Consider the following 15,618-nt stretch of genomic DNA (forward strand, 5'->3'; position numbering starts at 1 on the left):
CATAACCATGTTCCACAGGAGGTGGAGAACAACATGACCCAATTGACCCTTGAGTAGTGCCCACCATTACGTAGTGGGACACTACATTAGGGCTAATTGCTTCTGGTGTTCCCCACACTATTGAGATGGGCTTGTTATCTGAACTAGGACTGCACCCCACAACTGGGCATTGCAGAGAGACATTAATAGAAATTTCACATCTGTGGGCATTTGGGAAGATTGCATGTATCTTTGGAAAGAGACTCAAGGAGGACCACCATCATAACCATCCCCTATACACAGCTATACACAGCAGTCTGCTCTGTGACATACTTAAGAACTCTACCTACTGCTTGTATTTGCACCGTGACACCCATAATTTATTTGGTAAAAGACAAACTGTGTTGTTACTGTAACCAAACTGACCTGGTCATTGGTCTCCATACTCGATCTGACCACCTCCTGCTCTCCTGCCTTTCACTCTGCTACCCATTCACCTGACATCAAGGACACCCTAGCCACTACCAGACAAGACACCCCAAAGTCCAGAGTGTGCTCTGAGGAGAGGAATTGTTGTGCCCTTCCAAGCACTGTATGCCTGGCCTTGGAGAGTGCTTCAGCCATTGTGAGTACTATGATCACCCTCATTGCCACCTCTACCACCCCATTCTCTGCAACCATGCCTCCCTTGCGGGCCTCCACGTCGCAACTGTTAGTGATGTTTTTTGTGTTAAAGTGGTGGAGCCTAATATACTTGCAGCTGGGGAAGGTATCTGCTTTACTAATTTACCTCCCAGCAAGACAAATCAACTTAAAGGGAAAGATCAAAGTAAGCGCCTTCTAACTTGTCTGGATATGTCATCAGTAGCGTTTTGTCCGGTGCTTCTTTGTTTTCTGACTCAGAATTTTCTATATCTCCAAGTCTCTAATCGGAAATTTCTCATTCACTGCAGTGGGCTGCAACATGTACAGAATGAAATATTTCTGACTACAGACTTGGAGGACTGATGGACTAAAGGGTGGCGTCCCATTCATGCTAGCAGTTGGTGGAGGTCATAGAGCACAGACCCTTACCATTGACCTCAGTTAGAGGTCAGAAGATCTTTTAAGTTATCTTCATCTTTTAAGGTAAACCTACCCTTTAACTGTTACCTAAGATGCTAAATGAGGCTCCCCAGTGCCTTTATTTCTTGAAGACCTACATCCTACCATTTGACATTTTTGAGACAGAGTAGTAAGATGACTGAACCTGCCCCATTATTTCCCTGGTGGTTCATCAAGGATAATGGAAGAATTAAATGTATTCACATTACAGGAGATGCTGAAAATGGTTTCCACAAGGGTGTAAGGGCCACACAGTCTCAGGTGAAGGCAGAGCCACCCTTTTAGTTGTCAGGTTTGTCTCTTAAGAGTAACAGGTGGCAGGCATGAAGATGTAAACGTAAGCAAGTTTCACTACACAGAGGCAACTAAACATATCGGTTACAGTCTCTTCCATAGAAGGGCTCCTAAAGGGTTTGTGTCACTTCGGCAAATAGTATTTATCATGTAGAGAAAGTGAATACAAGGCACTTACTAATGTATTGTGATTGTCCATTTTGCCTCCTTTGCTGGCTGGATTAATTTTTACATCACATTATACACTGCTCGTTTCCATAGTTATGACCACCCTGCAATCCATCAGTGGTGGTCGAGCTTGCACACTATAGAAAAACCAGCACCAACCTATGTGTGCTCCCATGGTCCTGGCCACCAGAGAGGCTGGCGCTTTTTCCTGTAGTGTGCAAGCACAGCCACTGTTGCTGGATTACTGAGTGGTCGTAACCATGGAAACGAACAGTGTATAATGTGATGGAAAAATTCATCCAGCCAGCAAAGGAGGCAATATGGACAATCGCATTATACACTGTTCGTTTCCATGGTTACGACTACCCTGTAATCCAGCAACAGTGGCTGTGCTTGCACACTACAGGAAAAAGCGCCAGCCTCTCTGGTGGCCAGGACCATGGGAGCACACATAGGTTGGTGCTGGTTTTTATATAGTGTGCAAGCTCGACCACCACTGATGGATTACAGGGTGGTCATAACTATGGAAACGAGCAGTGTATAATGTGATGTAAAAATTAATCCAGCCAGCAAAGGAGGCAATAATGACAATCACAATACATTAGTAAGTGCCTTGTATTAACTTTCTCTACATGGTAAATGCCATTTACTGAAGTGACATAACCCCTTTAAGTCAACATTAAAATACAACTGCCGTTGTTGGCTTACCGCTGTTTGCATTGGAGCATTTCATTCTGCGATGCTCTCCCTTGCCCTGCGCTGTATCGTGAGGGAAAGGGCTGTTTGTTTATATTTTTTACACTGCTAGGAGGAGGCTTCCACCTAGCACTGTTCCCTGTCACCGGCATTAATGGGCCTGTTTTAGCGCTGCCCTGTTTTACAGGCTAGGGCAGCGCTAAAACCCGTCCATTAGTGCTGGTGACGTCACCGGGCTCATTGCTAGGCAGAAGCCTCCGCTTAGCTTACCCATGGAAAGCCCGGTAAGTCACCAAATCTTAGGAAAAGTTCCTTGCCCTGCGTGAAATTAGCGTAGGGCAAGGGAGAGCATTGGCGCATGAAATGCGCCGATGCTCATATCATAGGGGCAGCCTGGTTGAAAAGGGGGATATGACCGGGTTCAGCTCTCAACCCGGACAACCCTTTTAAATAAGTGTGGGTTGTTAGGAAAGTCAAAATAAGGGCCACAGATCGAGCCATCATAGCAGCTTCCTGACAGATTCATTGAGAAGGAGAAGCAAAAGTCTGCAGATGCACTGAAACCGAAGGCTAAAGACAAACTATTCAATTTTTTTTTTATAAAAGCCACTTGAAAAATTCTCCAAAGGTTTCCACAGCCTAGTGGTAAAGTAAGTAAAGTGGATTTTCGCCAAATGATAAATGTTTCCTTTGCACCAGTTTTGATGCATTTTCTCCAGTTCTTTTAGTTTTCTAGAGACAGCCTAAAGCAACATCCAATTTACTTAATCCTTTAAAGAAATTAATTTGCCATTTTTATTCCAAATGGATCTGTTCTCTTATTGTGAAGTACAAAGAGTTGATATCATGGTAGCGTGTGGTTTCCAAAGTGTATTTAAGTCAATTGCTCATTTCCTTTACTTGCAATCATATAAGGTCTACATGAAAGCAGTTTGGGTTAATTACATAAATACCCGCATAGACCATTAGAGAAAGAAAAAACATCAGCTATTATGGCATCAAAGCCGGTGAATGCTTTCTTTCTGATCATGTTTAAAGAGCTACACTGTTTCCATATTTCCTTTTGTGTGTCCATCTCCCTTGTAAAATAAATGTTTATGTGATGGAGATGAGCCCCGCAGGACATTTACAACCAGAAAACTGCTCTGAGCCTCTTATTTTGTTGCTTCACTATATGGTATAGATTTAGTTTTTGCAGACATCTGAACAGATGATGCTGTAGATGCATCAATGTTAACCTTTAATGTTTCTCACATATTAATAAAAATGTTTGTTCCCTCATGGGCAAAAAAAATAGCGCACCCAGTGTCAGATTGCTTCAAAACTCTACATGCAGTTATGTCTCAAGCAGATGCGCAGATGATTACTGGTGTGGTCTGACTAGATATTGGGTTGTGCCACAGGAGGACATAAAAGTGCTTCCCATTTTGCTGCCCTGTAAAAACACTCTCAGAGGCTACTTTTGAGTGGTTTACATCTTAGTGAGAGATCGTTGACATGCACTCAAGACATTTTGCCCAACCGACAGACTTTGAGTATGGCACATTATTAGACAGAGGGAAGCAGGATGGTCGTTTCACTACTACTTCTGATTTCCATTTATTTGTAAAGTTGATGATCTTTTTGTCAGTAACTAGGCTTTGTGTGCCTTTACTTAATGAGCAAAGCACCTGTGAAACACATATTTCCAATCTCATTTCCTTAATTTTTTTTATTAACTCTTAGACAAGTCAATAAAACAGAGGTTCACTTACTTTTTCTTATTGTGGCTCTTTACATAGTTCTGCTGCCTGGTTAATCCACCTCTCGCTTTATTTGTCCTTCACCTCTTCCCTTCACTGGCTCCCCATTTCCCAGCAGATTCAGTTAAAAATATTAACAATAACATACAAGATTGTCCACAATCTGTCCACTTCTTACATCTCTGACCTAATCTTCGATCCTCACAAGAGGACCTCCTCTACTCACACAACTGTCTACAGGATTTCCTCTGTGTATCCCCCATACTTTGGAACTACCCTCCATACAAACCTTCAAAAGCAAACTAAAACCCTACAGAAGCCTTCTACCAAAACAGATCTACTGTATATTCCTTTGTAGATTGCAAGCCCACCCAGGCAGGTTACTCTCCCCCTCTGTACCAGTCTGTCACTGTTGGCCCATGCTTACTGTAAATGTTTTTGCCTTAAATCAAGTATGTGTACTTCTTTTCATATAATTAATTGCGCTTTAATAATAATAATAATAATAATAATAATAATAATAATAATGTGCTCAGTAACATACGTGACTGATACGTGGTTTGACTGTGTGTTAATACCGTTAGATGGCGTTTGTCTACAAATGTGACTTAGATGACAAATCAGACCACATTTTGTTAGTGATCAATGCAGACATCCAGGTAATTCTATAGGATTCACTTACTTTTTCAGGCACAGTACAAAAATTACGATGTTTCCTATAGGGTCAGTTTAGTATCTGGTGCCAACAGTTCTAGCTCTGAGCATCGTCCGAGCAGGATAGAGAACAATTGATGAAATATTTATATTCCCCGCTATGAGAGAGCACAGCTCTGACATCAGTTCTGCCTAAAAAAAACCTGTTTTTTAACCCACTAGTTGGATGTGGACCTACCCCGAGCAGACTCTCTTTTAATACAGAGTAGATTCAGCTACTAGCATGCAGCCCCCTATGTAAGTGGCTGATGCCCAGTATGGAGATGAGACTTAGAAAGGTTAGCTGGTGTTTGGAGGAAAAGTTAATCAAACAATGGGAACAAGGGAACACAATACAGTCCTGGGCCTGACAAATGACCACAGCGGGGTGCACCAACGACAATATTTTTTTAAATTTTTTAAGCATGCAACTCTGAAATACACTCACCTAAAGAATTATTAGGAACACCATACTAATACGGTGTTGGACCCCCTTTTGCCTTCAGAACTGCCTTAATTCTACGTGGCATTGATTCAACAAGGTGCTGATAGCATTCTTTAGAAATGTTGGCCCATATTGATAGGATAGCATCTTGCAGTTGATGGAGATTTGAGGGATGCACATCCAGGGCACGAAGCTCCCGTTCCACCACATCCCAAAGATGCTCTATTGGGTTGAGATCTGGTGACTGTGGAGGCCATTTTAGTACAGTGAACCCATTGTCATGTTCAAGAAACCAATTTGAAATGATTCGAACTTTGTGACATGGTGCATTATCCTGCTGGAAGTAGCCATCAGAGGATGGGTACATGTTCTCATTCTGTTTACGCCAAATTCGGACTCTACCATTTGAATGTCTCAACAGAAATCGAGACTCATCAGACCAGGCAACATTTTTCCAGTCTTCAACAGTCCAATTTTGGTGAGCTCGTGCAAATTGTAGCCTCTTTTTCCTATTTGTAGTGGAGATGAGTGGTACCCGGTGGGGTCTTCTGCTGTTGTAGCCCATCCGCCTCAAGGTTGTGCGTGTTGTGGCTTCACAAATGCTTTGCTGCATACCTCGGTTGTAACAAGTGGTTATTTCAGTCAACATTGCTCTTCTATCAGCTTGAATCAGACGGCCCATTCTCCTCTGACCTCTAGCATCCACAAGGCATTTTTGCCCACAGGACTGCCGCATACTGGATGTTTTTCCCTTTTCACACCATTCTTTGTAAACCCTAGAAATGGTTGTGCGTGAAAATTCCAGTAACTGAGCAGATTGTGAAATACTCAGACCGGCCCGTCTGGCACCAACAACCATGCCACGCTCAAAATTGCTTAAATCACCTTTCTTTCCCATTCTGACATTCAGTTTGGAGTTCAGGAGATTGTCTTGACCAGGACCACACCCCTAAATGCATTGAAGCAACTGCCATGTGATTGGTTGACTAGATAATTGCATTAATGAGAAATAGAACAGGTGTTCCTAATAATTCTTTAGGTGAGTGTATATAGAAAAGAACAGGTTTATAGTGTACTCCCAACGTAGGGACAATCACTTTTTGTATAAAATGTTTTCTGATCTCATTTATGTCATACATTAATAATGTCTGGAGTTTGTCATAATCTTTTTGTGTGGGTGTGAATGTCTTCATTGTATATATATATATATACTTGGGAAATCTATTTTCCCATGAACATGAAATAATTAAGTCTAGTGAGCCAATAGTCAGATACCACCATACAGCTGGCAGGCAAATTCCCACTCCACTTATCTCTACACAGACACTTCCTTGTCATATGTAGAATTTGCAAAAAAAAAAAAAAAGTATATCTTTTTTATGGGTTCTTCTTTGGGACCATGATATAGCTGAGAAAAGTCTTAAAAAAAAAAAAAAACTCTACCCTAGATGGTTCTTCTACCTGAGCTAGAACATCTTGCCTCCTCTTATTTGCAAAGAAATAAATGGGGGTCAGTCAGCACATCCCAATGTGCAAGCGCACGTCGCCATGGCTGAAAGCACAAAAGCAAAAACAAAACACAATAGAAAAAGCACTCTGCAAACACAAATAAACAAGTAAATGCAATAGTGCCATACTCACTATAGAAAATGTACTAATGCAAAATTCTTAGCAAATATATTTTGTACAAAATGATTTGTGCCTGTCCGCCACTGGCAAGATGATCTATTTAGGACAGGAACCTACACTAAATACTACCTTCACTGGTGCTGTGCTGGCCTCCAATAAATTCAGGGAATGCAGGTTTAACATGAATGCTGAGCCCACACTATTTTTTACCTCTTTTGGTGACACAATGGCCTCCATTAAATTCAGGGAATGCAGGTTCCACATGCATGCTAAGCCCACTCTGTATTATACCTCCCCTGGTGCCAAATGGACTCCAATAAATGCAGGGAGAGCAGGCTATAGCCTCATACTTGCACTAATTAAAACCAGCCTATGAGACAGACATGTTAGTTAGGATGGGCTCAGCATGTATGTTAAACCTGCATCCCATAAATGTAATGGAGGCCATTGTGGCACCAAAAGAGGTATAATATAGTATGGGCTCAGCATGCATGTGTAACCAGCATTCCCTGAATTTAATGGGAGGCCAATATGGCATCAACTGAGGTAGTATTTAGTGTAGGTTCCTGTCCTAAAGAGATCGCTTTGCTGTTGGCGGACAGGCACAAATAATTTTGTACAAAATGTATTTACCAAGAGTCTCACATTTATAATGTAGCATTAACATTAGTATATTCTCTATAGTGAGTATGGAACAATAGTATTTACTTTATTTATGTTTTCAGACTCCCGTTGTATTGTTTGGTTTTGCTTTTCCTTCTCTTATTTGACCAGAACCAGTACTCTCTTGAAATGTTAAAGGCCTCCAGACACCTTAGACTATTGTCGACTGAAGGCAATGTCTTTGACTGGACCAGCCAACAGTCTAATGTGTATGAGAAACTCCTTATTAGGTGATGGAAGAGAAGGATCCAATCCTTTTGTTTTCCTGCAAGATAAGGTGTCTGGCACTAGCTTTCACTTTGTTCCCCATTGAAGAGACATACACTGTCAGCAAAGATGAGCATGTATATGAATGAGGGATTTGGGGGTGTATAGACACCTTTAGGTATCTCAACCAGCCAACCAGTACCCTACACTGTTTGGCTGCAATATTTTTTTTTCCAGTGGAGCATTGCCTGTAAATAATTCTTTATCCAACAATTGAATCTCTCTATCACCCTCATATTTGAGAAATACAATTTTCATATTTATGAAGGAGGTGGTACACCTCAAAAACACCTTACATTATTTTAATTATTTTTAATTATTTGCTATTTCTAAATAAATACGGAGAGAGCATCCCACAATCTGGTTTTTGATGTTTTATTAATTCTTTAAAGTGACAGTGCTATGATTTTAAGCCAGCTTTATGTCATTCGAATATTAAAGACTTTAAAGGGATTTTCCAGGAGATTTATATTGATGAGTTATCCTCAGAATAGGTCATCAATATCATATTGGTGGGGGTCTAACTCCCAGATGAGGTCTATGTGCAACAAGCCCCTGAGAAGCTAGTGCAGAAGATGGGAGTGATAGTTGCCTGATGAGATCATGTGTAACAGTGTACTCCATCAGGCCATTGCTCTCTGGGGATTGGTGCAGTGCAATGGTGGGTTAAAGAATCAGGCCAGACATAAAGGAATACAATTCTCTCTTTACTTAGTGCAAAATAGGAATTGTAGTACATCAAGCAGTAGTTGTATACAGTGCAACTTCTCTTCCCAGATGATGCATTATGGTAGCTGGCAATGTAGCTGATAATGGTACCTTTGCTATGCTGTCTTACTGATGTCTCTCTCCTGAATGTCTGGCTAACAGCTGAAAGCTGGCAATTTTGGATGTAGGTGTCCACTACAGCCCTATATGAGTTAGCATGGCCTAGATGTGATGTAGGTGATGGCTGTCTGAGCCGTAGTCCCTCACCTGCAGCAGGGACTGTATACCTGTGGTTGCTGGTTACTCTGCTGACTTTAATGCTGTTTAATATTTGTAGTTTTATCTTTGAAGTCTCTCTGGAGTACTGATCTCACAGATAAGTTGATTCTCTAGTCCCTCAGGCCCTTGCAGAACAATAGGACTTACTTCCTTACTGTCCTAGCTACTGTAAGACACCCCTCCCCTGGTAGTAAATAGAACCAGCCCACTCCTACCAAGAAGGGAGGAATGGGATGGTTAGCCTTATTTCTGATGCCAACCAATGGCGACCATACCTCACCTGTTGGTGTAGAGTACAAACATTAAATAACATGACAAACGTTACATAAAAAAATCAAACGTTGCAAATACCCCCAGGTGAGTCATACAGCACATGGCCTTTTCACTGCATAACAGGCACAGTACCATACATATTATAGTGGTTGTGCTTGGTTTTGAAACCCAGGCCCATTCACTTGAGGTGTACATAGGCCATGTGACCAATGAACATGACGTCACTGGCCTAGGAGCACACAGCACTTAACGTACCTCCATGGCCTTTTGAAACAGCTAATCAGTAGAGTTGCCGGAAGGCCCACACTCATTTGATATTGATGACCTATCCTGAGGACAGACCATCAATATTTTACTCCTGAAAACCCCTTTAACATGTTATAAACACTCTACATTAAAGTTTGTAGATGGGCTACAGCGAAGCCATCGGGAATCAGTTTATAACTATGCATCATGGAAGTACTCATAATACTGCGACCATTTTCTAGTGCTGCAAAACATGACATTTCTAGGTAACTTAAATTGGGCAGATTTACCAGGTTCTAAAAAGCAGAGAATCCTAGATCAGAACAAGATGTATTATTTTGTATTGCTAGGTTGATGGGGCTAAATGCTATCAATAGAACCTCATGAAAACATAAAAGGTACCTTATTTGTGTCAGTCAGATTGACTGTTCTTAGACCGGTGTTCACATCCAAATTCTCAATCGGGAGTCTTCTTGCCTTTGCAGAGAGAAGGAAGCATTCGGGGCACTGGCAGTTATCTCTCAGCCACACATATGGGTAGTGACTTTGTCCTCCATCTTCCCAGTGCACACAGACAAAGCGCTGAGCATCCAAAGTCTCCACGTTCCGAATCATGGTCTCAGAGAGACAAGCCTGTTCATATACAGGAGCACTATGCTGCCAGCGAGAGACATACAGAAGAGAACTACAAGGAGAACATTTGTTCCTTTGGACTTTTAGTGTTGTGTGTGCTACAGAGAAGTGGAGTTTGCTCCGTAATAAATATTTAGCTACAGTAGACCACATTGTGTATCAGCCTTCACAATTCTTAAAATTCCACTGTAAGATGTCTGGAAAGGAAAGAAATATTTCAATTACTTCAAGGAAACAGAAGAGACTGGAACATATATCTACAATAGTGCCTGTTTTGATTATCGACTACCTGATGATTGAATGTGACAGTATATTGTGGCCCAAAGAATATTGTAGATTAAGGGTAGGTCACACATGGGTTTTTTGGAGGAGGCTTTGAGGCAGATTTTCTTGCATGTTTTTCAGGCAAAGCCAGAAGTGGATCCGGCAGGAAGGAGAAGTATAAGTCCTTTCTTTATATTTCCAATTTCTTTCAAATGCACTTTTGGCTGAAAAATCTGCCGGAAAATCTGCCTCAAAATATCTGCCAAAAAACTCTGTGTGAACCTACCCTTAGAGGTTACAAATACCATTACAATACCCAAATACTTGGTGTGGATTTGGTCATGCAATTTAGCTAACCCATTCTTAAAAGTTCTTAGATATTGAATTTACTCATATATTGGTCTACTATATCTTTTTGTATTCATATAGCATGGAAGGTTCTTCAGTTTTGTTCACCAGACATGTCTTGCTATTGAAGAGATTGATATGACTTGATACAAGAAACACGATCAAGTCATCTAGAAATTCTCTCCTATCAGACCAACACATGCAAGCTACTTCTTTAAACCAACTTCACATGGATAGCAGCTGTTAACCTAGGTTTCACCTAAGGAATCCTTGTTATTGTAGGTGACCTTCATGATGTCTTGAAGGAGATGGTATATTCTTGAAATACTGTATAAAGGGCCATTCCAGCTTTTGAATATTGATGACCTACACTTCGGAAAGACCATCAATATCAGATTGGTGCAGTTTTGGCACAAAAACAGCTGATTGTTGGGGGTGTTGGACTCCACTGATCTGATGCTGATCACCAATCTAGAAACTAGATAATATCTAAAAGCTGGAATACTCCTTCAATCTTTATACAACCAAGCAAACCATTACAGTTTTTTTTTCAAGAAAGTGAGCAGGAAGAAGAAACAATATGGCTTTAACACAATTATTTCCTAATCTAGCCATTCACACCAAAAGAAAATATGACCAAGAAGAAGAGTACCCATGTGTCCCACTCACCCTATTTAGTAAGCTACATCAGCCCAGACATTCTTTGTGTATGACATGTGTAGGCTGGTATTCAGTGCATTTTCAAAGTTACTCAACTTTTCTATAGATTGATGAATAAACGTGAAATGGTTCTCAACTGCTGATCTGCAATCTGGAAATGTCAGTAATTACTGAGATCAAATATGGGACCCGTAACAGTCTAGAAAGTGTCATACTATGCCTCTATATGTTTAAATTTTCATATGGAGCCATAAGGAATTTTTTAATGTCTGATTCTGCAAAAAATCATAACTGGAATGCTCATTCATACTATTAATTCCTTAGAAGTATGCAAAACATTATCTTCCAGGGAAAGAGAACCATCTTGCTAGCCTCAACTTCTGAAAGTGGCTCCCTATGAGTCAAAGTCCAACTTTTTAACAAGCCGTGAGGCTTGACAAGGGAAAATTGATGAAGAGCAAGCACCACAGAACAGCTGTCTATAGATGGAGATTTGACTTGGCTATTATTCCTTGTCATGTCCCAAGGCTTGTTAAAAACCTGGAGTTTGACTGATAGGGAGCCACTTCCAGAAGGTGGGGCTAGCAAGATGGTTCTCTTTCCCTGGGACATACGTTTTTGCTGTATTGAAAACATCACACTCAGCAAGCCAGAATCCTATTCTGTACTGATGAGTGATGATCAAGCACCCAGAAACAGCTGTCTATGGATGCATATTTGGCTTGTTAAAAAGTTGGACTTTGACTCATGGCAGGGAGCCACTTCCAGAAATTGGTGTTAATGAGATGGTTCTCTTTCCCTGGGAGATACTTTTTTGCATATTTTTTCCCATGGAGCATTGACAAAAAGTCTCTATAACATGAAGCACTGCTAAAAAGTCTCCATACACAGTTGGTCTCTTTAAGGAGAGCCAACACCCTGACTAATGCCTCATTCACACGCCAGTGTTCGGTCAGTGATTTCCATCAGTGATTGTGAGCCAAACCCATTTGTAGCTCTAAAGACCGAACAGGTGCAGATCTTTCCTATACCTTATGTCTGTGGAGGCTCCACTCCTGGTTTTGGCTCACAATCACTGATGGAAATCACTGACCAAAACACTAACGTGTGAATGAGGCTTTAATCCCTTAGAAGCAATGCAATGAATTACAGTGCTATACAGAGATACCATATGGCTTACGGTTTCATAATATGGAGGAGAAGGTTGTGCCATGGAGATGTAGCCAAGCTGTGCTGTGTCGTATGTTATGTTATATTTCTGTATAAATCTCATCCTTCTGATCCTTAAAGGGGTTGTCCAGGATTTCACAAATGAGGAACTGTCCTCAGGATAGGCCATCACAATCTAATTAATGGACGTACAACACCCCACACCCCAACTGATCATCTGTTCTACAGTGGTTTTGGTGCCAAAAGTCAGGGCAGGAAATACACAGCCGTGGACAAAGCTGCTTACTGTAGTGTTGCTCCCACTGAAGTGAATGACAGCGGCACTGCAGTAACTAGCTTCCTGTCCTCAGGTACCGTCCGGCCAACCAAAATACCAGAGAATTCTCCAGTAGGCTCAGGCTCTGATACCATAGTGAGCCCCAAAGGTCTTGAAGAAAAAAAAACGATTTGGCTTCCCTTGGAGCCAATCACTTGCCACTAGGGTCTATTTCTTTGATTCAAAATCTATTAGACTTTATTGATGATGTAGTAGTTGGGCCAAATAGCTATTACCTTGGCTGGGCACAAGAAACCACAGTCTGACACTGACTCCACTACACAGTGGACGAAGCTGTTCCTGTGTCAACTTTCAGCGCTGTAGCTACAGCAGAACTGCTGATTGGCGGTGGTGTCAGAACCCCTCTGATCAAATAGTAATAGGATAGGTTGTGATTTCTAAAATCCTGGACATCCCCTTAAAACCAGTCTACTGTAATTTGTTACTGATTTTTGGAGCACAATCCAAAGCTAGAATTTTTCAACCTTTCATTCTGTTCCTCTATGCACTCCATTTTAGGGTAGTTTTTTTCTGCATATAAAACTGAAAAAAAAATCTTTACATGAAAACTCTTTACAGCTTTACATGTAGTTTCTTTTCATGCATTATCAATGCAAGAAGTGAAACCTGCAGCAATTTCCCCAGCGCTCAGGACTAGAGATGAACCGAACCCGAGTTCGGGAAATGTTTTTTTACAGTACAAATTAATTTATGAAGTTATTACCCGAAGTCTCGCGAGAATTCGCGAAGCAATAACTTCGGGTCATCGGAGCCAATACATTCTAATACTGTACGGAGCTCCTGCTCCGTACACTATTGGAACAACGTTTTATGCGAATTGACTTTGGATGTTTCATCTGAAGTCAATTTGCTCATCCCTAATTACAGTGTAAAATTTAGAAAAAAATTAATAAAATCATACTTACCTCATCCATTTGATCGCAAAGAGCCGGCGTGGTGATGTCATACGTCACTGTGCACAAGATTTTGTGCGCGACCTTCAATCAAGATGGTGGCAACCAGATCTTCGCACCCAAACAGAAGAGGTAAGTATGATTTTTTAAAATTTTTTACCGCCATTCAGGGAAAATCAATTCGCTACCACGGAGCTCGAGGAAATTTGGCTTTGTGGTGAATTTAATTTGACCTGAATTCCAATTCATGGAGTTTGATTCTATTCAGGACATTCTGTGGATTTTAACTGCTGTGACATTCCACCTAATCCTTACTGCACCTGTTCCACCATTTTCAAACTAAGGCCACGTTCAGATCAGCGTTCACAGCTTCAGTCCTGCTCTGCTAGAAAATAGCGGAACCCGATACTCCGATACATACGGAGCCGAACATTCCCCAACGACAAAAATTCAGTTTACGATTGGGTGGTTTTATGGCAAAAAAAAAACCTGCATGCAGAACTTTTTTGTGCACTCTTTTCAGGAGAATCTCTGATCCAAGCCCCAAACGGAGCTTACAACGCAGATTTGAAAAAGCAAGAAGTATAAAAAACATTTTAAAAAATATATATTTTTATCGGTTGTTAAAAAAATATGACGTGAACCTAGCCTTACACTTTCTTGCACATCTGTTGCTTATGTAAATGTGAACTCAGTCTCGCTGTTTTGCCGACCTGGTTGTAGAATCCCCTTTTCTTGTATTACACAGTCTTTCTCTGTTGACAGGAGTTCCCCTCCCCCAACTACTACAACAGCATTTGTATATCCTGCACAGTGTATTGTAAGAGCCGAGAGCTGGAAACATAATAGGAGCACGGTACCTTCTGATCTACAATAGTTCTGTTCGGGTTTATATCAGCATTACAGAGTCTGGTCTATGAACTGCACACAAGCTTGGCCCCCAGCATTGCCTTCTGTTGTCTCCTTCTCTCCCTTCTTGTCATGCTTTTTCTTGCTGGCAGATTATTTTTCTGGATCCCAGGAGCACAGATCCAGCCTTGAGCTTCTGGAAATGTGACACCTACAGCCTGTGCACAGTGCAAATCCTTATCTCTCCGTTCCACAGTACTCTACTAGAGGAGGAGGAAGGGTGTTGTGAAACGTCTACATGCCATTGTCAGCACTGAGTTTCTAGGAATGAAAGCAAAAACTTAAAGGAAAATGCAAAACATTTTAATCGTAGCAAATAAATAAAAAAATACTGACCGTGTGATTGTCGTGACACCATGGAAGCATACCCTATTTTGTCTGTGTTTATGAACCTCTCATGTACTTTATAGTCTATGGATCCATGAAAACCACGGATACAACAGGCAATTTGTGTTTGGTCTGTGATTTTCATGGACCATTGGTAGGAGATGCTCTGGAAACTTTTCGTCTAGCAGTGTTTGTGAAATAGGGATGACACACGGAGGGCAAGGACCAAATATGAATAATTTGTCATGGATGTCATCATGGACACGAACGTGTGAAAGGAACCTAAGGCACTGTGCACATGGACTACTTACTGGTCTGTTTGTTTTCTGCTAGGAACCAACTAAATGGTCCAGTTCACCTCCCAGGCCCTTCTTTTCTATGACTGCAGTTTTCGTTGAGGTCTTCACCTAGCCCCAGGACTTTGAGGCTCTAAACTATTCTGATGATAAAGACAGAACCAGAACGTATGGAAATGGGCTGGAGGTAGGATTGCAGTGTACTCAAGTTGTGCGTAGTAGGTGTTTCTGAGTGTAGTAGTGCAATATACACTAACCTGGTACAGCTGACTCTCTGCAAGGGCAGGTATAGGTAGGAATAGTTCGTGACGCCAGTGCCAAGTAAACGGTGGCACGCCGTTTGCGGATGCAGGAATAATTTGAGGAAACGTGGTGTTAAAACAGAACTTCAACTTTAGTAGTTTGCAGGCAGAGACAATATTGGAAACGCAGTTCCTCAGCATACAGTCGATTTTGCAATTCGGTCGATGCAGGCAATTCAGTACAGCAGGGTAATTACAGAGTGTTGAACACAGGATTTGCAGCAAAGGAGCTTGCACTCTAACTCTGTCTGATCCTGGAATGTAGCAATTCTTCACCAAGGCCCATTAACCTA

The 15,618-nt window shown here is 41.3% G+C and overlaps 1 protein-coding gene across 2 annotated transcripts in view; it reads right to left on the reverse strand.

Annotated features, from left to right (window-relative positions):
- Positions 1-14,555, reverse strand: part of BBOX1 (gamma-butyrobetaine hydroxylase 1) — a 116,091-nt gene extending 101,536 nt beyond the window's left edge. The window contains exons 1-2 of one of the 2 annotated variants that reach the window (XM_040410171.1): positions 14,352-14,555; positions 9,589-10,016 (exon numbers count right to left, since the gene is read on the reverse strand). In XM_040410171.1, coding sequence (XP_040266105.1) covers positions 9,589-9,972 — 384 coding nt within the window. In that variant the 5' untranslated portion in view covers positions 9,973-10,016; positions 14,352-14,555. Of the gene's footprint in view, positions 1-9,588; positions 10,017-13,980; positions 14,059-14,351 lie in introns of those variants that run through there. The other variant, XM_040410172.1, reaches the window with a different exon arrangement.
- Positions 14,556-15,618: the final 1,063 nt, after the last annotated feature.

Source organism: Bufo bufo, chromosome 10 (assembly GCF_905171765.1).
Source record: "Bufo bufo chromosome 10, aBufBuf1.1, whole genome shotgun sequence".
NCBI lineage: Eukaryota > Metazoa > Chordata > Amphibia > Anura > Bufonidae > Bufo > Bufo bufo.